General features: G+C 42.0%; 1 protein-coding gene across 8 annotated transcripts in view; it reads right to left on the reverse strand.

Annotated features, from left to right (window-relative positions):
- ctnnd1 (catenin (cadherin-associated protein), delta 1) overlaps positions 1–17,663 on the reverse strand; it is a 37,552-nt gene extending 19,889 nt beyond the window's left edge. For 3 of the 8 annotated variants that reach the window (XM_054778045.1, XM_054778046.1, XM_054778042.1), the window contains exons 1-5: positions 17,298–17,555; positions 7,166–7,313; positions 912–986; positions 697–822; positions 68–360 (exon numbers count right to left, since the gene is read on the reverse strand). In XM_054778045.1, coding sequence (XP_054634020.1) covers positions 68–360; positions 697–822; positions 912–986; positions 7,166–7,306 — 635 coding nt within the window. In that variant the 5' untranslated portion in view covers positions 7,307–7,313; positions 17,298–17,555. The other 5 variants (XM_054778043.1, XM_054778044.1, XM_054778048.1 and 2 more) reach the window with 5 other exon arrangements.

Here is a 17,663-nt window from a genome sequence, read left to right on the forward strand (position 1 = left end):
ATTATAAAAAAAAAGGGTCTGATTTGAGCTGAAAAGCTTTGTTTTAATAAATAATGACTGCCATTACCTGTAGTGATCATCCATGCGAGCGCCCCTGTTGAGGCTTGCGTATGTTTCAGAGGGGGGTCCACCGCGATAGTCCTCATAGCCACCCGGAGGTCCATAGTGGTAGTTTCGGGGCACAGTCTGGGTGGGGTATTCCATGGGCACACCTACTCCAGGGGCATGCCTGTAGCCCCCGGCTATGGGCGGGATGTAGGCTCCCATACCCGTCGCTGATCCCCCACCATCCATGGAAAGTGTGTCTGATACTGAGGGAATGACGGTGCGAGTCGTAGTGGTCTTTATTACTTTTTTTACCTGGAAGGGCGACAGAGGAGAGGAATGACGCAAGACGTGTGTTTAATATATACATTCATATACATTATACATTCTTTCACATTAAAAGCACCCCCCCCCTCCATTCAACTCAAAATCTCTTAGCAAATTGTATTTTAGAAATATGCTGGTAATATAGATAGAACACAATTAATATGTGTGCGATGCTTTATTGATGTTCTGCTGTCATTATAGTCATACAGCTGTGTTTCTGTGGTAAATAGCATCTGACAGCCAAACCAATTGGCTATTACAGCTGACACATACTGCATTACGTGCAAGTATATTTGCTGCCATTGTGGATAAAGTCAGTTTTACCGTGGTTTCTGTGCGTCGCGTGGTGCCGTCATCATTGGTCTCCACAGAGACAACAGGGCTGGACTCCTGGGGCACTTCCTCCATGGTGTACGTCTCCTGTACCATCGGACCAGGCTCCATCCTGAACTACACAAACCGTTACAGGATTTAAGTGAAAAAAAAATTACGCTAGCTAATTAAAAATAGCTGAATTAGGGGGTTGAAAAGGTGCTTACATGATGTGTCCCGTTGACGTAACCCTCGTTAAGTGTCAGCCTTTCTATGTCCGCATCACAAGGAAGGCGGCCGTTCTACGAAGAGGAGGAGGAAATATACATCAACGCTTTAATGCATTAATGCACACGCATTCGAAGCAGCACTAAAGTGCAACAAACATACTGTTTCCATGTCTATCGGACTTACGATTGCATTGGCACTTGATTCATTCAATACAAAAGACGTATTTACACATTTTTAACGTTTTTTGCGCGAGGCAAAAAGAGGTGATGACGCAAGTGCACAACGAAAGAGGTGACATTTCATGCAGTTTTAAGCCATAAAAACGGCCACAAGGTGGCAGAAGTGCATTTGATAAGAAGTCAGCATGCATCTTTCGCATGTATGAACAAGGAGGTAAGTGAGCATGGAGGGATGAAAGCATGCAGAAGGTTACGCATTGAAGAGAAATCTTAACACACGCACACACAGTTTAGTTCAAAATGTGAAAACTGTAAATAGCTCATGGTGTTATATTTGTAAATAAATTGTTAATTGCTGTCTTAATGGAAAACAAAAATTTTTTGTGTTGTTTGTTTTGGTATAGTTGAGATATTTGAGCCGTCACAAAAGCAAAAAATGTGTGTCAAAGTGAAAGCTGTGCTTGAAATGTATCTCTTCACAGAAAGCTGGTTTGTTCCCTTTCCTTGTGGGGAACTGTTATTTTCCTGGACCTTACTTACGTTCTACTGCTGATTACTAAAGAACGGAAAAAGGTCGAAAACTTTTCTTTCTGATGAAAAACAAAAGTCTTGTCTTTCTTTTGGTAGAGTCCATGTTTATATAACCATCAAACACAACATTCTGTATGCCTTGAAAAATCACTCAAAATTGTCTAAAAATGGCCGGTTATGAAGGGGTTGAAATTTTAAAAATGGCTGGGATTGAATGAGTTAAGACAGATAATGCCTTTTTTTGTCCATTGACTGAAAGCCATAAGAAGCTCGTGCATGCTGTTATTTGATCATAAGTTATTAAAACACACCCTGAAATTCTAGGCACACAACAGGCAGACAGCGGCAAACAAATGGAGCTCCAAGTTAAATTCATCAACTGTAAGGGTACGAAGGACCACAGACACGGCTGGACTAGATGTGATGATAACCACGTGATCCAGAGGCTGTGCAATCAGCATATGGGAGGGGTAGATCTCATGGATCGATGTGTCGCCATGCATCCCCCCAGACGTAAAAACAAAAGATGGTACGTCCGAGTGTTCTTCCGCGTCTTGGACGTGACCACCGTGAATGCCAGGCTCATCCACAGAATGCGTGGGTTGGAAAAGAAGAATCTTCTGCATTTCAAGGCGTCTGTGGCTTGTGCGCTAATAAATGCAACTTCCATCCAGGCACCTAGACAAGGAAGAGCCAGTGCCACCCGCCTCCTTTGAAGCGCAGAGGAGTGTCCAAGGTCAACCCTGAGATAAAAGTTTGGTCCTGGAGACCACTGGCCCTAACTCACCGAAGCAAAACATGCAAACAGATGCCATGACTGCCTGTACTGTATACGAAAAACAAAATACATCTACATGCACCTGTGGCTTTGTGCCCTGGATGCTTTGCCAATTTCCATACAAGATAACCTTATTCCACTGGAGACAAAACTGTTTTGATATACTAAAGTACATTTGAAAGAAAGAAAGTGTGTCATAGCAGTAGGCTGATATGTAGTAGTAGTAGTAGAAGACCTGTTCATTTTTATGGTCAGAGTTACTTAGACTGTACTATGTTTTTGCAATACATTTAACAGTTTTGGAATGTGTTAAAAATATGTGAACACAATTTTAAAAATCAAACAAAAACAGGTTTTATCGTCTTTACGGTATTTTTTTGGTTATTAATCGTTTTCTTACAAACATATTTCATTGGTTTTCAAATGCACATTGTCCAACCTCGTGGACATGTCACCAACTCCCTGAAAAAGGAATGTTTCAAAAAATTTAAATAAAAAATGGTGATTTTTTTTTCCATGCCCAAAGAGTAATATCATAATTCGTGCATTCGTGCAAGAGCAGTTGAAAAATTGCAAGAATTTACATTTAGCACTGTTGGATCTTGAAGAAATGAGAGTGAGACCAATTATTATTTTAATTTTTTTTTATTAAGCAATTTATTGCAAGCAAGCATTGGAGTGAAATAAGCCGTTCATCAGCTGATCAGTTTAAGACCATAGCTTTAAAAAGAAAAAAAAAAAAAAAAAAACCTCCCTAAAATAGAAGTAAAATGCTCTAAAAAAGAAGTCATTATTGAGTAGCTGCGCCATTCTTGTTAACCACCTCCAAAATGAGTTTGGGCATGCTTGATGCCAGTGTTTACTGCAGTCTAGTAGGAATGTTGCTCCAGGTGGTGAAGATGACTTCACGGAGGGCATCCACTGTCTGGAACTGATGTCCATTTTTGTAAAACTCCCTTGCCATCCATCCCCAAATGTTCTAGGTTGGATGTAGATCAGGGGAACACGCACAATGGTCCAAAAGAATGAGTTTATTCCTGTGGAAGAAGTCCTTTGTGAAGTGCAGCGTTGTCCTGTTGGAAAAGCCAGTCATTACCACGCAGACGAGGGCCTTCAGTCATGAGGGATGCCACCCTGCAACATCTCCACATAGCCAGGTGCCGTTTGACGCCCCTGAACAACCTGAAGCTCCATTGTTCCATTGAAGGATCATGATGGCACCCCCTCCACTGTGCCGTGTGAAAAACTTCTCAGGTTGGATCTCTTTGTCATGCCAGTAACGTTGGAAGCCATCAGGACCGTCAAGAAAAATAAAACTTTCTTCCACCTTTCAATGTCCCGTGTTTGGTGGTCTCGTGCAAATTCCAGACGGACAATTTTGTGGCCTTGAAAAATACAAGGCCTTCGCCATTGAGGATGGGCCTGTGCCTTGACGAACAGCCAATCGGATCATCTGGCTTAGGGCCTGTAGTGATCTTTGAAGAAGCTTCAAATGACTGTCTTACTGCGTCCAACCTCAGCAGCAATGGTGCGCTGCGAGAGGCCTTGCTTCTGCAGCTCAAAATTCCCACCGTGTTCAATGACGGAAAGACATCACGACAGTGTAAATACTTGGCAGAAAATGACACTCAATCCACATTTTTGCAAAGATTTTGGCTTCTCAAGACTCTGGCCTAAAAGCTTTGATCATCTGATGAACAGCCCATTTCACTTTAAGGCTTGTGTGCAATAAATTGCTCACTCAATATAATTTTTTGGTTCACTACCACTTCTTTTTAGAACCTCCTTACGACCCAACAGTGCAAAATGCTCTTAAATTTTGATCAAGAGTGATCAAGAGTGCTCTCTACTGTTTGTATAATAGTAGAGAACAAATGAGCATGTAGGAACCCATCAGTCATGTTGCATAACATGGAAGGAAGGCAGAGAAAGCCTTCGGGAAACGCACGGAAGCAAAGATAAGAACCAGCAACAAGTTACAATTGTGTCTTGACATCACACAACAACTGTCTTCGATTTATAATCCACCTCCATGTATGAGCGCACAAGGGTGCTTATAAATTGTACTGGGATCCAGAAAGCAGTGTGTACTGATCCATATTAATCAACATCAAAACTCCCTCTCAAAAGGCAGAGTAATCAGTCCAACATGTCGTATGCATGTGTGAAAATACTGTAAGTGGTAAAGATCTGTGTTCCCCTTTATTTATTCAATACATTTGGATAGCCAAAAATAGGTTTGACTCTACCGGTTTGCATTCGTTCATAAACACATTAAAAAGCACCTGTTCCGCCGTTCTTCTCAATGAGTCCAGGAAGATAGCTCTAAAATATGCTTGTTTTTCCTTTCATGCATTTACTCACTTTTTGCAAATGTGTCTTGGCCAATTATACAAATTTGACACACCCCTCCACTGGCATAAATAGATTGCAGTCCTGTAGAGGACACTGGATCTTACGCTAAGACATTGTTGTCCAGTACTGGAAGTTGTTTTCTTCTACCAGTAACAAATTCAACCTTCTCCGACTAAAAGCTTGATGGTGCCGTCTGGAAAGTTCAATAATAAAGGGAGTGGAACCCTCCAGCGAGAAAACATTTCCAACATGATGGGCTGTATTGGTGGAGATGTAGGAGGATGAAAGACAGTCTCTTACTGGGTCATGAATGAAGGATGGAAAGCGGCAGTGCAGACGAGGCTCTAAATTAGGGGTGCCCATTATGTCGATTGTGAGCTACCGGTCGATCGCATACGTCACTGCCACGGAGATGCAACTTTCATCTTGATTATTCCGATTATGGATAAACTCACTCAGCAGTTATGTAGAAAAAAAGTGAATTGTTTCATGGCTTTGCTTCGCGTCCTGAAACTCCACTATAGAAATGCCTGTTTTCTGCACTTCCGTTTCTTAAACTATTATCTCATGATGAATCGGAAATTGTGCCCATTGCTGAAACCTTTTTAATATTTTGCATTGACTTCAGCTGCATGGTCTTTTGCATAATCATTTTTGTTTGTTGTATATCTGTAATGTTTGATAGCAAATGCTAACTGGACGTAATAAATGAACTGTGTGTCGAATGAACGCTACATAGCTATTCTGACTGACATATTACCGGTACTCAGGTTGTGCAATTCCCTTTATTGCCATATTGAATTGAATTGTGATTTATTGAATCATAAACTATTTTGATGACCTGTAAACTTGGAAACTGAATGTAAAATCCTTATCTTTTTAGTATAGTAGTTTCAAAGTTTACCGATTAGACTTTACACACACACACACACACACACACACACACACACACAGTGGTGTGAAAAAGTGTCCCATTCCTGGTTTCTTACTATTTTGCATGTTTGTCACACTTAAATGCAACAACTGAACAACTGAACACAAAATGTCGTTTTTAAATGAAACTTTTTATTATTAGGGTGGGAAAAAAATCCAAAGCTACATGGCCCTGTGTGAAAAAGTGATTTCCCCCTAAACCTAATAAGTGGTTCGGCCCCCGTTAGCAGCAACGACTACAATCAAGCATTTGCCATAACTTGCAATGAGTCTCTTACAGTGCTGGGAAGGAATTTTGTCCCACCCATCTTTGCAGAATTGTTGTCATTCAGCCTCATTGGAGGCTTTTCCAGCATGAAGCGCCTTTTTAAGGTCATGCCACAGCATCTCAATAGGATTCAGGCCAGGACTTTGACTAGGCCACTCCAAAGTCTTCAGCCATTCAGAGGTGGACTTGCTGGTGTGTTTTGGATCACTGTTCTGCTGCAGAACCCGAGTTGGTTTCAGATCCCAAGTTGGTTTCGGATCGGATGCCAAAAAATGTGGATCGAGACATCCCTATTCACCAGTGTTCCATGTTTTCCCCATTTGTGGATAATGGCTCTCACTGTGGTTCGCTCGAGTCCCAAAGCTTTAGAATAGGCTTTATAACCTTTTCCAGACTGGTGGGGGTGAGGGGAGAGCAGTTTTTCCACACAGGGCCATGTAGGTTTGGATTTTTTTTTTCCTCCCTTCATAATAAAAGGTTTTATTTAAAACTGCATTTTGTGTTCAGTTGTGTTGTCATTGACTCGATGTCAAACATTTAAGTGTGACAAACATGCAAAAAAGAAAGCAGGAAGGGGGTAGACACTTTTTATATTATATTATGTTTTCTAGTAAGAGATCGATCATGTCGACTTGTAACTTGCAAGCTGAAAAAGTGCGTGCACCCCTGATGTAGAATGTACATAAATACTCATATTTATAAATATAGTAAATATATCTATTTTCTATGTTTATAGTAGGAGGTAGATTTTGGGAAATAGTCATTTAGGGACTTGGTCGAGTCGCTCAGGCTGAAAAAGTGGGAGGTCTAAATGAGGAAGACCTCTCTTTGGTTCTTTGCATTTGCTACGTGTGACTTTCCCACCACCAACAATGGTGGCTAAATGATTAGACAGTTTTATCTAGTGGCAGAGCGTTTGTGGATGCTGCCTTGGTTCTGGCCAACTTTACTGGAACAGGACCTTCGGTGTCAATGCACCTAGCAGGTGTACCCCCTACTACATCACTGTTCGTGAACTATCCATGTTAAAGCACAAATGGAGAGTCTTGCCAAGGGAATCATGAGAAGTTTTTTTCTCCCAGGTTAGTAGTAGGTTCTGTTCATTCAAGCAGTCCACACTGGCATCATGCAGGTGAGGGGTGACGCTAAGGGGCTTTTGGCCGCACGATGGTGGATGGGAAGAGGGTGAGAAATCCGCAACGTTACCTGTATGTTGGGGAGTGGGCGGGGCAGGGTGCCGGCGCACGACCTCCGCTCCTCCTCTAGAGCTCGGCTCAGCATCTCAAACTGTCTCTCCTGCTCCCGCACGGAGGCCAGCAGGGAGGCCGTACTCGCACACTGCTCCATTCACACGCTGAGAGCAGAGCAGAGGAAAGGAAAGGACAGGGTCAACACCACAGAGCCAGAAAGGATTTCACCAGCACCAAAGTACCAAAAGAGCAGAACCAAAACCACCCAGGTACAAAAAGGTATGAGGTGTATGGACATTGATTTCCCGATTAAACAGGAGTCGACAGTCAAGGCCAGAGAAGATAAATAGTGGTTAAGTGCAAGAAAATGAAAAGACGCATTACCAAGACGCTTGTTACCTGACAACCAGAATTAAATGCAATCTCAGGGTCAAGCATCAGCTATACAGATAAGGAGGAACTGTTGTCGATGCGCTACAGTTCTGCTCTGCAGGGCGGGTTGAAAATAGGAAGTGTGATACATGTGAGAGATTACAGAATGTTTTAAGCTGCAGCATGAGCAGCTCGTTAGCGCTCCTTCATTCCAAGAATGCGGTGAAAGTGAGAAGGAGCAAAAGTGTGAGAGCAACACGTCCTCACTCAAAAGGAGACAGCATCGTACCATGTTACAGCAAATTTACTTCAAAGAAAACTTCTTTTGGGATTTTGCCCATCAGCCCCCTCATTACAGTATGTGAAACATGAGCACACATCTTTCCCTTTTCTGTGCATTCTCAAGAGAGAAAAACAGCATAACAATGCACGTGAAGGGACACACCTATTTTGACTATAAAAGCCCTGTCTAAAAAAACTGCAACAAGGTTTTATGGTTTCATATACATGCTGTGACCATGCAGTAACAGGTACATTCATGATAATATGTAATACTTACAGTATTTTGCCATATTTTGATGATTTTCAACATTGATTTCACCTGGCAACATGGACAGCAACTAGTGCGACTTCCCTCAGGAACAGCAGCGTGTCAAGCGCTTGTCTGTTTGCTGCTACTAATCATGGCAGACTTTGTGAGAGCCCCCTCCAACTAATACTTCTGAGACAAATGAGGGTCCAGAACTTTGTCTTTTTGAGCCTCAATATACAGAGGGTGAGCTGCAGGTTTTAGAAGCCGAGCCCGCAAGGAGCAGATGGAGGGCAAATCATTACACCGGCGTGACTTGGTGGTGCAAATGTGGAGCTTGCCAAGCCATGCAGACAGAAATGGAGTGTTTCTGTGCACTGAGTAGCATACAGTGTTACCATGCATGGAAAGGCTTTGTGTGTATGGCGAGGGGGACATTGCATCACACCGAATGAAGAATTGTTAGCGCGAACAAACAATCCAGTGATAGAAACTTTTTTCCACCCTCCCAAAATAACCAGAGAAAAGACACCCCAGACCAGCTGGACCAGACAGACAACCATCCATGGAGTAAGTCACCATGATATTGATTGTGATACATGGAGCACATTGCACATGATATCACACCACCATCCATCTAACCGTGTATAAACAAAACATGAAATGTGGGCTCATACTTTACAGATAATGTGGTTGTCTATTTGTAGTTGTTCATATGCCTTTTTCTTGTTTCCCAGTCAGTACAGATTGGTGTCCTATCAGATTGTTTTGGAGTAGGCTCGCTACCTCTCGGTAGTGCCGTGAGGCGCTGTGTCACTACGGCAGAAAAGTAGTTCTTTGTGTTTGCTATGACCATAACACTGTCCTGTAGCTGGGTTTGTATACAGCTCAGTTCTGTAACTAAGGATGGGGAGGGGTTTATAGTCGAAGTAGATGTGTCCCGTTACGTGCATTGTTAGCTCCCACATGCTAGCTGGTTTTTTAGCATTTTTTCTCTCTTTAGAACATGCAGAAAAGAGAAAGACGTGTGTTCATGTCTCACGTGATGATGTGTGGATAATGGCCAAAATTCCAAAAAAAGTGCAGTTTTCCTTTCGGACCGGATTAAAGCTTGATGCACGAGGTGCAGGGAATTTCTGACAAGTTTTGAGTTTAATGCCAACTCCTGAGTAGCTACTGTTTCACTAACTTATTCGGTCAGCTTTGAAGTCATGTCATGTCTTCTTATATTAATACAAAAAAATTAAAAACGCAGTGGAACTACAGTCCAACACAATTTTTTTGTGTGTTTTTCGTCACGACACCATTTGTCACTGCAGTATTTATAAATAAAATTGGACCACCACTTACAGACTTGGCTCTACCTGTTGGCCCTCGCTCCCAAACACAAAACGGTACTGTGTGTCGCTCATCGCTGCAACTCCGTAGAGGTTTTTTTTAAGTCACCTTCTTACCACCCCTCATACGCACATACCAAGAACTGACTTGGCTGTGCCTTACGACGCCTCTCTTCATCAACATAGTGAGATATTAGCTGTTCAGTGACGTGTAACTGAAGCCAAAGATACACCGTGAGTGTTTTTTCACACCCACCCGTCTTCCGCTGCACCGACATCCGCAAGTCAATGACTTCTTCTGTTGTTAAATCAGAAAATGTCACACATTTCTGATGACACAAACCAAAAAGCTAGGTGTAGTTACGTTTTCATATGACCGCACCGATATCGAGTGAACATGATGAAATGAAACCATGTCACTTCCTAGCTATGAGACTTCTATCATCAATAAAAGTATTGGGCACATTGCACGAACAGTCTCTTCAAAGAAACCTGAAGCAATCACGAGCCCCAGCAGAGCGCAGTAAATCAGTCTTAAATTGAGCTTCACATCACAACCACCACACACCTTTGTATCATGCAGGTGTACAAACTGACTAGAACATTACGTTAACCTCGACTTACTAAATTGTCAGTATTGTCTTTTTAATGAATACCTGTGATACCGTACCACAGGCCCTGGGAGGATCTCACACAAATTGTCCACCAGATGCTCCTCAATCCACCGGCGGTGTAACTGCAACTTTGCAAACCAGACGAACAATGGATTTCTAGTTGTAAGATAGACATGCAAACCAATGGCCATAAACAAGTCGTTTCTATAGTATAGTACGTTCTATATCGATCACAACAGAAGTAATTTGAACATCACTTTCCTGTAGACCTGGTCTATACCTTGTCAAGCTCAATATTAGACGAGATTTTAACATTACTTTTAAAACAAGTACAGTGTTCCCTCGTTTATAGGGATAGGTTCCCAAAATAGCCCGCAATAAGTGAAATCCAAAAAGTAGCCAATTTTTTTTTCCAATTACTTTATATGTTTTAAGGCTGTAAAACCCCTACCCATACACTTTATACACTTTTCTCAGAGGGCAATAACATTTTCTCACATTTCTCTCGTTTAAACACTCAAAGAAAGTTCAAACCTTCGTTTGAATTTTAATGATTAACCTACGAGTTTGACAAGAAATTATTAAGTGACCCGCGTGTATTTCACCCCTCTGACCGTGCCTCTTCGTTGTCCTGGCGCCACTGTACTGTAGCGTTTTTGTATCCTTGTTGCTCCCGTTGCCGTATTTTCTTCCTCCTCCTGTAATGGCGCCCTACAGCCATAACTTCTTGTTCCTCCTCTGCATTTTGTGAGCAACCGCAGGTGCCTTCGATGGTGCAGAATGTTTTGTCGGATCAGCCCAAACTCGTGGCAGAAGCCGATATTATCCGATCTTTAAAATACAGCAGATCTTGAAGATCAAATTGGATCGGGATATCCCTACTCTAAACCACCTCCCATGAAAAATATATTGGTCCCAGTGGAGCACTACGGTAATTTTTTTTAAAGTATTAAATACTCCATAGATATCAAGTTGTGTACAGGGTAAATCTGCATTCTTCTCCTCTTGGTTGAAGCCCTCGGATTCCACAGCCTGCTCCACTGACCACGCCCACACTCTGTTGCAGTTGGTCAGGATTGGCGGTAAAAGCCTGCTCTGGCTGTGACTGGGTGTTAAGGACTTCACTTATGATTGCATCACTCAGGTGTAAAACAGGTCCAAAGTGAATCAAATGGTTCTCACAGCTCACTCCCCAGTGGGAGGAAAGCGGAACCTGGAAGAGCTCGCTCCAACTGTCTAGGAATGATGACACGAGCGTGGCTGCAAACCAGGGCAACAATCTTCCTGTCCAATTCAATTCACTGACTCATACCAATGAAATACTCTGTCTGGGCTGACTGAGTAACGATGGCTATGTGAAGTTTGCGTGCGTGTATCAGCGACGGCCAGAAAACTCTTTTTTTCGCCCACTCAAACACTTTTATTCAAATATTGCTTGTGAGCACCTTCTTTTCCAAAGCACAGCAACAGGAAATGCGCCAGTGCAGTTTTGTCATAGGAAACCACAAAGGATGAGTGCTATGAAACCTGACAGCACAGATAAACTTTTCAAGTCCTGACATGACACATCAGGTAAGCCCTCGTACCAGTCTGAGCTTTTTGTTTGTCACGCTGTCCCACGTGTCAACACTTTTTATGAGCACGGCGGAGGACAACCGCTTCAGCGCTCCAAACACATCAACAACCTCTGCGGCAGTGCGCGTCCCACCACTGACATTCTTGTGGTAGGGAGGAGTTTCTTCTATAAATGGCTTCAGCTAGTAAAAGCAGCGGTATTGCTCATGAAATTACTATTAGGTCGTTAGCAGCAATGCTAATGGGTTAGGTTGGGGGTGCACACCGCAAAAGCCACTCGCCAGCCTACACAAAACAGACAATTTTGGATACTTTGCAGATGTCAACTGGGAAAACACACAACAATGCGCTGGATAGTTCTCCAGTGAGTCCCATAGGTTTGTAGCTTTGAGGGGCGAGTTGTGTGAGGTCATTTTTGACAAGCACATGCACGCATAGCAGAGTCATCAAATGGCTGTCATGTGATCACTCCTTCGCAGTGGCATACTGTATATACACCTGTCTTCTTCTTCCTCCTCCTCCTCCTGCGAACTACTCTAAAACCACTCAAGTTGTCTTCTTCAGAGTCACAATTGAACAGCCTCATAATTCTTTTGTCACACACTTTCAGTCACTCTCTCCCTCTTTCGTTGTTGCTCTTTGTATCACTTTTGTCTCAAAGCCAGTTAACTCTTTATCACGCACTAGCCTGTTGGTGATAATGGACGGCTGGTGGTTGGAGTAGCTCAAACAGAAGCTGTAGTAATTCTACTTACTTAAGATGTGTCAGAGATTGCTGCATAAGACTTTAAAACCGTGACATTAGCTTCCACTTCACTCGTCTACGCCACTACTTCCAGAAGCGACACTAAGAATCATGGAAAATGTCCTTTTTAGCCATAAATTAAATAGCAGGAGGGATCAACTTGCCAACTTATGTTTAGCAAGTATTTAGACCCATCTAGATTAGAGCTGCAACAGCTAACTGATGAATCAATGTTTCATCAATTATCCAATTCATTGACAACTATTTTGGTATTCAAGTAATCCTGATTTAAAAATATAGGCAAATGAGGCAAAATTTGTTATGCTCCTCTAATTTTTTCAACAGGGAAGTTGTGCGATTCTCCATGCTAGGAGCTAACAGGCACAAGGCCAAGTGGTTCAATGGTTAACCTGACAGGCCTGTGCAACTCATACGTGCAGCCTGTAACTTATTCACACGTGTATAAAAGGAGATGTAGTATAATGCCGCACATGGAGGTCACCCAGCTGAAGCGGTATCGTCTGCAAGCATTTGTCGTTGACGGCGCCGCATTGCCAAAACAATCACAGCACAGAAAGTCGAAACAAGGACAAGTCACAGAAGAGCAAAAGAATCAGTCCTCAGTTGAACTTGACAGCACACAAAAAAGGAGGGAACGGTGCTTGAAATTGGCCAAAGCGATCCTGTCACACGAGGAGAGAATGCCAGCAATCACCATTGCATTTGATGGCTGCGGCTGAGCTTCCGATAACACATGGAATGCCACTTTGCCAGACTGGAATGCTGGAAATGCAGAGATGTCTAACCTTGACTTGCAAGGACATTACCACAACCAGAAAGTACTGTACTTACAGGAAAGTACTTACAGGAAAGTAATAAAACTTTGACGCGTTCAATTCATTCACTGATTTATGGCGGCCTGCCACGAATAAACACATTATAACGGGACTGTCCGTGTAGCTTGTCATTCCAACTCCATACACCAGATGGCATCGTAACGCTGCTTCTTTACACGACTTGTTTGCGCATTATGAACGCATCTGTTCATCAATATAGACGAATACCAAAATAGGTGACGATTAACTGAATAATGGATTAATCGTCCATTAATTGTTGTAGCTCTACCTAAAACACAAAGATGATCATCTGCTTTCATGGAGGACTACAGAAATTGAAAAATATTCACATTTGAGAGCCTGAAATCAGACGATATTTATATTTTTAAACCAAAAACCAATAAATCGAATCCCAAACTAGTCGTCGATGAATTAGATAATTAATCATCGCTTCATCAATTCATTGTTGAAGCACTACATAGAAACACAAAAATAATAGGTCTGCTGTCATGGATGACGACAGAAATTTAAAAATGTTCTCATTTCAGAGGCAAAAATCAGAGTATATTTACATTTTTAAGCCCAAAATACATTTGAATGCCAAAATGGGTCTTGATTAATTGTATAAATCGATTAATCATTAACTCTTGACGTTCTGCCTAAACACAAAAATAAATCTGTCTGCTTTCATGGACAACGATGGAAATTAAAAAAAAGTCACATCTGAGAGACTGACATCAGAGGATATTTACATTTTTAAACCAATACACTAATCGAATCCATAGTCGGTGGTTAATTGAATAATCGATGAATCTTTCTTTTAGAAAGAAGTGTTCTTGCACAGATGCAGCCTTTTTTAGATGAAAATGGGATTTTAGACACCTTCCAGTCAGGTTACAGGGTCTTTCATAGCACTGAGTCTGCACTTTTAAAGGTTTTTAATGACTGATACTGGTGGTTCAGCCATTTTAGTGCTTTTAGACCTGACTGCTGCCTTTGACACAGTGGACCACACTATTCTTTTATCTGGCTTGGAAAACTGTGTGGGTGTCAGGGGGACTGCCCTTGATTGGTTTAGGTCTTACTTGTCAGGGAGATGCCTTACTGTGGGACTTGGTGACTCCACCTCATCTACTGCCCCTCTTGAATGTGGAGACCCCCAGGGATCAATCCTGGGGCCCATCCTATTTGTTCTGTACCTAATCCCACTTAGCACAATTTTTAGAAAGCATGGCATCTCCTATCACTTTTATGCAGATGACTGCCAGATCTATTTACCAATTACAAGAAATGACCATGCCCCCCTGACTCCCCTTCTTGAGTGCTTTAGTGACGTCAAGGTCTGGTTGGCTTAAAATTTTTTAAAGCTCAATGAGGGGAAGACAGAAGTTATCATCATTAATAATAATGACCCCCACTTGGACTTGGGTCCCATGAAAAACCATGTCAGTCCCACAGCCACCAGCCTTGGCGTCATCATTGATAGTGATTTTAAACTTAACAAACAAATCAATGCCGTTGTAAAATCTTGTTTTTATCATCTTCGGCTTTTATCCAAAGTCAAATCATTTTTATCATTACAACATTTCGAACAAGCCATGCACGCTTTTATTTGGTCACGTCTGGACTACTGTAATGCCCTTTGCTCTGGAATAAGCCATAAATTACTCTCTCGCTTACAGTTAGTCCAGAACTCTGCAGCACGGCTTTTAACAGCAACCAAAAAGAGGGAGCATATTACCCCAATTTTAGCTTCCATGCACTGGTTGCCTGTGCGTTTTAGAATTGATTTTAAGATTTTATTGTTTGTTTTTAAGGCTTTGAATGGGCTGGCCCCTCAGTACATCTCGGACCTCATCCAAATTTACACTCCAGCGCGCATTTTGAGGTCCGAAGGCCAGCTCCAACTGGTGGTGCCTAAGACCAGACTTAAGACCAGGGGAGACCGGGCCTTTTCTGTTGTCGGCCCAAAGCTGTGGAACACTCTCCCCTCTCATGTAAAAACGGCCCCCACAATTGAAAGCTTTAAGTCTCGTCTTAAAACCCACTTTTATTCTCTGGCTTTTAACTCTGCGTGAGTCGTGTTGTCCTCTGTGTCTTTTATTATTTTTTAAGTTTTTATTGGCTCTATTTATTTTAGTTTTTTAAATTAAATTGACTTATTTATTTTTTACCTACTTCTTGGACTTTTGGCTTTTATTGTTTCGATTTCTTGTTTTAAATATTTTATTGTAGTACGTTTCTTTGTTTCTATTTGATCTTTTAGTTTTTATTGTCGTAATTTTTACTTATTATTTACATTTACATTCCTTTATTTACTTATTATTTATGGTTTTGCTAGTCTGTGCAGCACTTTGGAAACAGTGTTTATAAAATGTGCTATATAAACAAAATGGATTGGATTGGATTGAATCATCAAGTAATTGCTGCTCTCCCTAAAACACAAAAATAATACGTCTGCCGTCATGGATGATGACGGAAATTAAAAAATATTCTCATTTGAGAGGCTAAAATCATAGGATATTTACATTTTTAAACCAAAAATACATTTGAATGCCAAAATGGGTCACAATTTATTGTATAATCGATTAATCATTGTTTAACCGTTGAACTTCTACCTAAACACAAAAATAATACGTCTGCAGTCGTGGATGATGACGGAAATTTTAAATTATTCTCATTTGAGAGGCTGAAATCAGAGGATACTTACATTTTTAATTAACTCTAAAACCAAAATGGTCTATTAATTATATAAGTGATTAATCAACGATTCTGCGATTAATTGTTGCAGCATGACAAAAAAAAATGTCAAGAGACTTCATGACCAAAACAAATACATAAACCAGCATTTACAAAAACGGTGACTACAAAACTGCAATCAAGGCTCGGTGTGGATCGTCACATCTGCCTCAGGGAGCGACATGACGTGATCACGGTTCAAATAAAACAACAACACACTACAACCGTCGGGCGGTAAAGAGCGAGAGACTGGGAGGAGTGTGACTAGAAGAAAGCGCCAGCTTCTGGGAGTGACACACCCATGGTTTGCTCCGAAAGCCCGTCATTACGCAGGTTTACAAATGATAGCCCTGGCTAAAACAACGCACTTCAGGACTTTTTCGGTCCTTACAGACAACATGGCCGCTGATACTGAACACTAAGAGAAACTTTTGAAACCTCTTGCAGAAATGAAAGAGAATGGCCATAACTGCACAAAGGGCATGTTCAGACCGGTCCCTTATCTTACATCTCTGCTCCGGCAGGTAAATTCAGTCACACCTGCGGGCCATTTCAAAGAAAATGCAAGGCATGTCCTTAACACTTAACCAATCAGCAAGCTGATGTACGTGCACGCGGGCTCCGCAGTCGGACACCACAAGCAGATCTCTGCCGACCCCACTGTAAGTCGAGAAGTGGTGTGGCGCAAGCCTCTACAAAGGACACCGGAAAATGAAACGAAGCACGCTTGTTATCACGCCACACCCCACACATCCAGACCCACACAACAGGTTCTTGCTTTTGTGTGCACCACTGCAGCCACTCCCGTCCTCCGCCTTTCCAACTTTGAGCAAAAACATTTTTTAAAACTCTCAAGTCGGGCATAAATGGTGAGAGAAGGCGCCAAATAGCAGGAACAATTCATCATGACACCACTGATAAGAAACCCAGACTGGACTTTGACCTCATGCAGTCTGGCTAGTCACTTCCGCGTCCTCTTGTCACGCATATCACTCGTATTAAAAGTACATATTCTCTGTTAAAAAGCATAAAAAATAATGGGTTTTGAACAATCAACCAGTAATATGCAATATTTTAAACAGTGAACATCAGCCATAAAATATTACGGGTATTGAAACTGGCATAAACTTTGTATTAAAAAGTTTTTTTTGTTTAACACAAAGATGCATCCACAAATTTCTGCGACACAAACTGAGAGAAACATTTGCCATAAACCAGTCGAGCAAACAAATGCAGAAACTTACCGCAGTGGTGGTTTTAGCTGCTGTTTCGCTACCATGCTAACGTTGCGCTTCAAGAGCAAACAACTTTGCAAAATTAAAATTCATGTGTTCTCTGTGCGGCGACAACACATTCCAAACAAGCGCAGCGAGCACACATCACACCAAGACAGCACATTACCGTTTCTGGAGAATGTTACGTTCGCTTTTCTTCCAGTTTATAAGTGTTGCCGATGTGGTTTCGGGCCTAGCCTAGCATAGCATAGCCCGATTGCACGTACGTTCAACCCCAATCTCAAGCCGCAGTGCCGGAGCGAGTTCAGACGCGTTTGGTGCGGACAAAAAAACAACCAAAAGGTGTGTTCGAACAAACACCTTAAAATGTAACAAATACACTATCCGCTACGGTAGTAGCGCTGAAAACAAGGTCAGAGAAAACACCCACCTATGCAATTTCCTCTGTCAGGCTTGTTGTTCACTTGACTCTTCCTTCTCCGCCGGGAGAGGAGGAGTAGGAGGCGGGGGGAAAGGAAAGCAAGGAAACAGG

The sequence above is a fragment of the Dunckerocampus dactyliophorus genome, chromosome 6 (genome assembly GCF_027744805.1).
Source record: "Dunckerocampus dactyliophorus isolate RoL2022-P2 chromosome 6, RoL_Ddac_1.1, whole genome shotgun sequence".
NCBI classification, from domain to species: Eukaryota; Metazoa; Chordata; class Actinopteri; order Syngnathiformes; family Syngnathidae; genus Dunckerocampus; species Dunckerocampus dactyliophorus.